At 47.7% G+C, this 7,500-nt stretch overlaps 1 protein-coding gene across 1 annotated transcript in view; it reads right to left on the reverse strand.

The window, feature by feature from the left end:
* Positions 1 to 7,500, reverse strand: part of LOC307233277 (transmembrane protein 132B) — a gene marked incomplete at both ends in the record, with an annotated part of 171,009 nt that overhangs the window by 47,845 nt on the left and 115,664 nt on the right. Inside the window, one exon of the mRNA XM_080004577.1 lies at positions 4,566 to 4,709. Within this exon, the coding sequence (XP_079860703.1) occupies positions 4,566 to 4,709 (144 nt within the window). The remainder of the gene's footprint in view (positions 1 to 4,565; positions 4,710 to 7,500) is intronic.

A 7,500-nucleotide genomic window follows, 5' to 3' on the forward strand; every position in this document is an offset into this window, starting at 1 on the left:
AATGTCTCTGTATTCATGCCTCTGTATTCAGCTGCTGCAACGCCTGATTTCTCCTTCGGGGGATCAATAATGCATTGTCTTATCTTATAAAAATACCAACGCTGACTTTTCCTCCTTGTGTCACCCGTGGCATTACATTGTTTAACGTATTCAACACTAATCTGAGGTTTTCTGTTTTCAACGCTGCATTTTGCCGCTGGGTCCGGCGGCGTAGGCAGAAATTGTAAATTGGGTGGGCCGGTACAAAATTGGGTGGGCCATCTTTTCCCAGAGAAAAAAAGGACTTAGTAGAAAAAAGATCAAACAGACAAAACTGAAAAGACAAAATTTACTTTGCAACATTCTGCATCACAAAAGCAATAACAGCAAAACACTGAATATAAAACATGCTCAACCAACAGAGCTCAGTCCATGAACGCTGCAACAGTAGAGAGGACTGGGGGTTCAGTGGGGCGCTGGGGGTTCAGTGGGGACTGGGGTCTCAGTGGGGGACTGGGGGTTCAGTGGGGACTGGGGGTTCAGTGGGGATTGGGGGTTCAGTGAGGACTGGGGGTTCAGTGGGGACTGGGGGTTCAGTGGGGATTGGGGGTTCAGTGAGGACTGGGGGTTCAGTGGGGACTGGGGGTTCAGTGGGGGACTGGGGGTTCAGGGTGAACTGGGGGTTCAGTGGGGACTGGGGGTTCAGTGGGGGACTGGGGGTTCAGTGGGGAACTGGGGGTTCAGGGTGGACTGGGGGTTCAGTGGGGACTGGGGGTTCAGTGGGGGACTGGGGGTTCAGTGGGGGACTGGGGGTTCAGTGGGGACTGGGGGTTCAGTGGGGGACTGGGGGTTCAGTGGGGGGCTGGGGCTTCAGTGGGGGACTTGGGGTTCAGTGGGGACTGGGGGTTCAGTGGGGGACTGGGGGTTCAGTGGGGGACTGGGGGTTCAGTGGGGACTGGGGCTTCAGTGGGGGACTTGGGGTTCAGTGGGGACTGGGGGTTCAGTGGGGGACTGGGGGTTCAGTGGGGGACTGGGGGTTCAGTGGGGACTGGGGGTTCAGTGGGGGACTGGGGGTTCAGTGGGGGGCTGGGGCTTCAGTGGGGGACTTGGGGTTCAGTGGGGACTGGGGGTTCAGTGGGGGACTGGGGGTTCAGGGCTGTGGGCTCAGGGGGGTCTGTCCTGCTGACAGTCTCCTCTGTGCAGGTTCTGATCAAATGAGCCTCTTCTTCCACCCAAATCATTTCATGGTGTCAGATGTGACATAAACAGTGTAATCCATCTCCCTGATTCTCTATTTCAATGTTGTTTTGTTTTTTTAAAACCATAGGAAAGGAACAAACACGTTTACACTGAGGAGCTTTGCAACCTAAGGAAATCAATTTAATGTTGGAATCAATCTGCCCAAACCTGGCCGGCTCCTCCCTAACATTTCATTAGTGATGAATGGGGCCACATTGGAAACGGTCGTTCTTTTTCCAGGGTTCGTCAGAGGGAGAACGGGGACCCAAGTGTCACGGGTGACGACTCCGCCTTCCGCCAAACGCGTGAGTTTATGCTCCCTGGCCAGAGAGAATCACCGGCGCGCTGCTCATTCTGGAGGCAAGTTTTACGGAGGAGTAGCCCTCCTTCTCTCCTCCGCCGAGCAGCTGACCGCCCGGCCCCCAGCTGCCGGCGTCTGCCGGGCAGTGACCACGACAAACACACAAAACTGGAACAACGAGCGCAATCAACAGGACAGACAAGATAAACTACGCGCTCAGGAGGGAGGTGACCAAACAAAAGTAGAAAGAAAAAAGCTACCAAAAAAGAACTCTGCCTGGTTCTTATCGGCGGCTGAACCCGCGTCAGGTTGACCGCCGGGGGGCACTGGCGACGGAGACTTCCTACAACTTGTTCCAACAGCTCCCTTTTAACCAGAAGACAAATTAAACACACACACAATAAAAAACAAGTTGATATTTATTGGTTTTCTGACATAATTTTTTTTAATTTTCTGTAACGAAAAGAGACGCCCCCAGCCCATTCGGCCAGGAGGGGCCCACCCGGGAGGGGCCCACCCACAGCTACGCGCCTGGCTGGGTCCAACTCAGGAGTGAAATGAGCTGCTCAGCGCGTGGATGGAGCAAAACACGGAGCTGGAATTCGGCAACCCTCCATGGGAATCCAGGTTTGAGACTAAATGAAAGCAGGACTGAATGTTCCAAGAAACGTTCTCCCCAAAGGGTCAACAAATTGGGAGAGAGAAATGATAAAATAACGTGGATCCCTGGTGAGGAGTATGAATATCTTGACCAGCGGCGTCTGTGGTGATATTGGATGGGAAGGCTAAATAAAAGTGCAATAACTGTGAATAACTCACGCCGCAGAATCACAATTTCAGAGCCTCTACACGCTACAGCAGTGAAACTATGAAACCCACTTTCTGAGTGTTCCGACTCCCATGTGCACACGGCGCGGCCCAACTGCTCTTTGGTTTTGGTACAAAATGGTCTCCGGTGTGTGCTGAGCTTCAACAGGTGATCAGATAAACTGGCTTTGTGAGAAAGAGAACCGCTCAACTCGGAAGAATCGAGCGTAATAAATACTCATGATCATGTGTCCACAGCATTTAATACGATGCACATCCTCTACACCTGCGTTCCCTACCACTTTTCTGACCCTTCCCCATGTGACTTGCATTGCTGCCCCTTTATTCCTTTCTGAGAGAAATGTTTTCGTCAGTTTTACAAACAGGGGCAGCGGCTCAGGAGCTAGAGCCGGTCCAGTAATCGGGAGATTGCCGGTTTGATCCCAGGTTCCTCCTGGTAGCGTGCGGATGTGTCCTTGAGCAACGTAACCCCCTAACTGCTCCCCGGGCGCCGCTATATGGCAGCCCACTGCTGCTAGATACGTCAGTTTCTAAGCTGGTGAAATGCAATATGTTGCCTCAGTACTTGTACTCTGTGCAATGACAATTAGTTTCATCTAAAACAAGAAACTGTATTTTTGATGACGTGGTCCGCCTCCTTCATATCAAGGGGTTGCACACAGAACGACTTCAGCCTCGTCCTCAAAACTTGACTCAGCTCGGGATCTAGACGATGGACTCGTGAACAATCGTTAAAAGCTCTGAGTGTCGACAGTGATATGCGCCGTTCTCTGTGTCAATCACTTCCCCCGGTGAAATCGCATGCTCTATTGATTTTATTGGGCAGTCCTCGCTTTTGGCAAACTCAGCCAATCAGAAGCCCGATTACTACCCACCACAGTCCACCAATCAGAGGAGAGATTCTTGGACAGAGGCAATCAGCTTCAAGCCATGCGCTGGTCCAAAGTGACGCAGGTTTTGCCAGTTTTCAGTAGTTTTTTTCTGCATGAGGGTTGCAAGGAATTGTCTCAGGCCGAGTGGAGATGGAGATTGGGGACTTTCTACAACAGCGTCGGAAATTATGTTTTGCAGACAGCGGCGGCGAGCAGCAGGGGATGAGAGTGGTTCGCAACAGAAACACAAAAACGCTTAGAGAGACAAAAACTGGGCATATGTTTGTGTGCCATGGAGACTTGAAGAAACTTCCATGTCTTTTTTTATTTTTTTTTAATTAAAAAATTTAAATGTCTAAATAAAAATATTTCTATCTATTATGCTGTTTACTGTAGATGTGCATGGATCAAGGAACAATTATTAGAGAAAATCAAAAGAAAAGTTCTAAATTAATAATCGTTGAACAGTATATTGTATGTTGACGTCACAAGAAACAATACAATACTGAACCCTTAAAATGAAAGCTTCCGTTGTGTTTTTCCGTGTATTATAATATGATTTAAAGCTTTATACCACACACTCGTTATCTCTACATTAATTTGAATAACTCATGATAATACTGTTAATTCCTTAGAAATAAAATAGAAGGCTTTTTACCAGCATAAGAGACTTAACTCAGACTTGGGACCAAGGACTTAAACCCCAAAGACCTGAGACCTAGCTTGGTCCACTCCATTCTGCCACTTCTCGTCCGCCTTCACACATTTATTGTATTTTCCGGCGTCCAGCGGGACTCACGACTCACGTGGGGAATCACTCGGTCGAACTGCAGCCGGACAGGCAGGCTGCACTGAAGAAAAACGCTCGACTCACTGATTCGCCGCCCGACTTCCCGTCACTCCGCAGCATTCTTCTTGTGCCCGCTGCTTTGTTTACTCAACCAATGAATGCAGTGAATGCATCCAAATGAAGGGCTGTAATGCGTCAGCCCCAGAGCGTCAAAGATCGGGGCTTGTCAATATGTAATTTATGTAGTTGATGTAATTTATGTAATTATATTTATGTTATGCAGCATGCAACGCTCTAACAGGCTGGAATCACACCCTCCAGCCCGAACCTGACATCACTCCCACCCGGCTCTTTTACAATGTCGGGATAACGTTTTTTCTTGAATACTTGTACGTGTGTGTGTGTGTGTGTGTGTGTGTGTGTATGAGAGGATATGTCTCTACAAATAAACGGTATGACCGTCTGCCCGTGTGTGTGTGTGTGTGTGTGTGTGTGTGTGTATGTGTGTGTATGTGTGTGTGTGTGTGTGTGTGTGTGTGTGTGCATGCACACGCACCTTGACCACATCCACGTCGGTGGAGCTGCAGGCGAGCGAGTCATCCACCTCCATCACCCGACCATCCGTTTCCACGGTAACCAGCTTGACAGGCACCGAGACGGGACGACCGGTGAGAATGGCCGTGTTCATCACCTCTGTGTCCTGTAGATAGACAGACAGATAGTCAGAGAGACAGATAGACAGACAGACAGACAGACAGACAGACAGACAGACAGACAGACAGACAGACAGACAGATAGATAGATTGACAGACAGACAGACGGATAGATAGATAGATAGATAGATAGATAGATAGATAGATAGATAGATAGATAGATAGATAGATAGACGGACAGACATACAGACAGACAGATAGATAGATTGACAGACAGACGGATAGATAGATACATAGATTGACAGACAGACAGACGGACAGACAGATGGATAGATAGATAGATAGATAGATAGATAGATAGATAGATAGATAGATAGATAGATAGATAGATAGATAGATAGATAGACAGACAGACGGACAGACAGATAGATAGATTGACAGACAGACAGACAGACAGACAGACAGATACTAGATAGGAAGACAGATAGAGATGGGGAAGAGTGAGAAAGCGGCTCCGCCAACGAGGCTTCTCTTCTGTACTTGTTCACATCAGTTACTTCATCGGGTTCTTTTTAAAGGTCAACAGTAAAAACCAGAGCAAAATAGCAACTGATTGAACTTTGTGCAGCGATTCACTGACCAATTCTGGTTCCTCAGCGCTGAGGATGTCACGGCGTCGACGGACGCAACGCAGCAACTTCGATAAAGGAAATCAGGAATATCAAAAAAGAAAAATGACAGGGGGGGCAGAGGAATTGTTCTCAATAAAATATTTCAGTCCACCCGCACAGTGACGCACGTTCCATTCTGTTTCATGTTCGCTGATTTTGCTTTCATCCTGCTCCTTTGTCTCCTGTGTAAAAGGTTTGACTCATCCCTTCACTTGTTCTTCCATCCACCGTCTTCAAGCTCATGACGGGCAATCAAGGCACAGAGAGAGAGAGAGGGAGAGGTAGGGGGTTAGAGAGAGAGGGGGGGGGTGGCTGAACGAGAGTGGGGAGAAGAACGCAAAAAAGCAGGAGAGAGGATGAAGAATAGGGAAAGGTTGAGACCTGCACTCTCCAGATCATCACCGTTGCCGTATTATAAAACACTATTTATTTTGTCATCTCTCAAATCTCACACATCGCACATATCAAACAGCCAACAAGTTCAAGTTCAAGTTCAAGTTCAAGTTCAAGAGATTATTTGTCACATACATATATGCAGTGAAATGTCATGACACCCGGTGATTATGCACAATAAGCTCTATCAGCTCTAAAAATACTAAAAAATACCAAAATGTGCGTAATCGACACAAGGTGCTTGCGCAGGTCAACAAGGTTGACTGGGGCCTCATCCATTTCATGATTCAACCGGAAATAAATGTTTCCATTATAGAGTGAATGGTTATGGCTCCTTCAAATATATCTGCCCATAAATGTGACGATTAAAAATCAGACTGAGGAGCTTTGAGAAGGATTTCCGAAAAAATCTCAGCTCAAAATGTTTCTCTGCATTTCGTCATTATTATTAAAATTAAATACAGGTCCTCTTCACTTAACCACCTACCTGTTTAACCACCTGCCTGTTTAACCACCTACCTGTTTAACCACCTGCCTGTTTAACCACCTACCTGTTTAACCACCTGCCTGTTTAACCACCTACCTGTTTAACCACCTGCCTGTTTAACCACCTACCTGTTTAACCACCTACCTGTTTAACCACCTACCTGTTTAACCACCTGCCTGTTTAACCGCCTACCTGTTTAACCACCTGCCTGTTTAACCGCCTACCTGTTTAACCACCTGCCTGTTTAACCACCTACCTGTTTAACCACCTACCTGTTTAACCACCTACCTGTTTAACCACCTGCCTGTTTTACCGCCTGCCTGTTTAACCACCTGCCTGTTTAACCACCTACCTGTTTAACCACCTGCCTGTTTAACCACCTACCTGTTTAACCGCCTACCTGTTTAACCGCCTACCTGTTTAACCACCTGCCTGTTTAACCACCTACCTGTTTAACCACCTGCCTGTTTAACCGCCTACCTGTTTAACCACCTGCCTGTTTAACCACCTACCTGTTTAACCACCTGCCTGTTTAACCACCTACCTGTTTAACCGCCTACCTGTTTAACCGCCTGCCTGTTTAACCGCCTACCTGTTTAACCACCTGCCTGTTTAACCACCTACCTGTTTAACCACCTGCCTGTTTAACCGCCTACCTGTTTAACCGCCTGTCTGTTTAACCACCTGCCTGTTTAACCGCCTACCTGTTTAACCACCTACCTGTTTAACCACCTACCTGTTTAACCACCTACCTGTTTAACCACCTGCCTGTTTAACCACCTACCTGTTTAACCACCTGCCTGTTTAACCACCTACCTGTTTAACCGCCTACCTGTTTAACCGCCTGCCTGTTTAACCGCCTACCTGTTTAACCACCTGCCTGTTTAACCACCTACCTGTTTAACCACCTGCCTGTTTAACCGCCTACCTGTTTAACCGCCTGTCTGTTTAACCACCTACCTGTTTAACCACCTGCCTGTTTAACCACCTACCTGTTTAACCACCTGCCTGTTTAACCACCTACCTGTTTAACCACCTACCTGTTTAACCACCTACCTGTTTAACCACCTACCTGTTTAACCGCCTGCCTGTTTAACCGCCCACCTGTTTAACCACCTGCCTGTTTAACCACCTGCCTGTTTAACCACCTACCTGTTTAACCACCTACCTGTTTAACCACCTACCTGTTTAACCGCCTGCCTGTTTAACCGCCTGCCTGTTTAACCACCTGCCTGTTTAACCACCTGCCTGTTTAACCACCTACCTGTTTAACTGACTGATAACCAG

Source organism: Zeus faber (assembly GCF_960531495.2).
Source record: "Zeus faber genome assembly, chromosome: 7".
Lineage (NCBI taxonomy): Eukaryota > Metazoa > Chordata > Actinopteri > Zeiformes > Zeidae > Zeus > Zeus faber.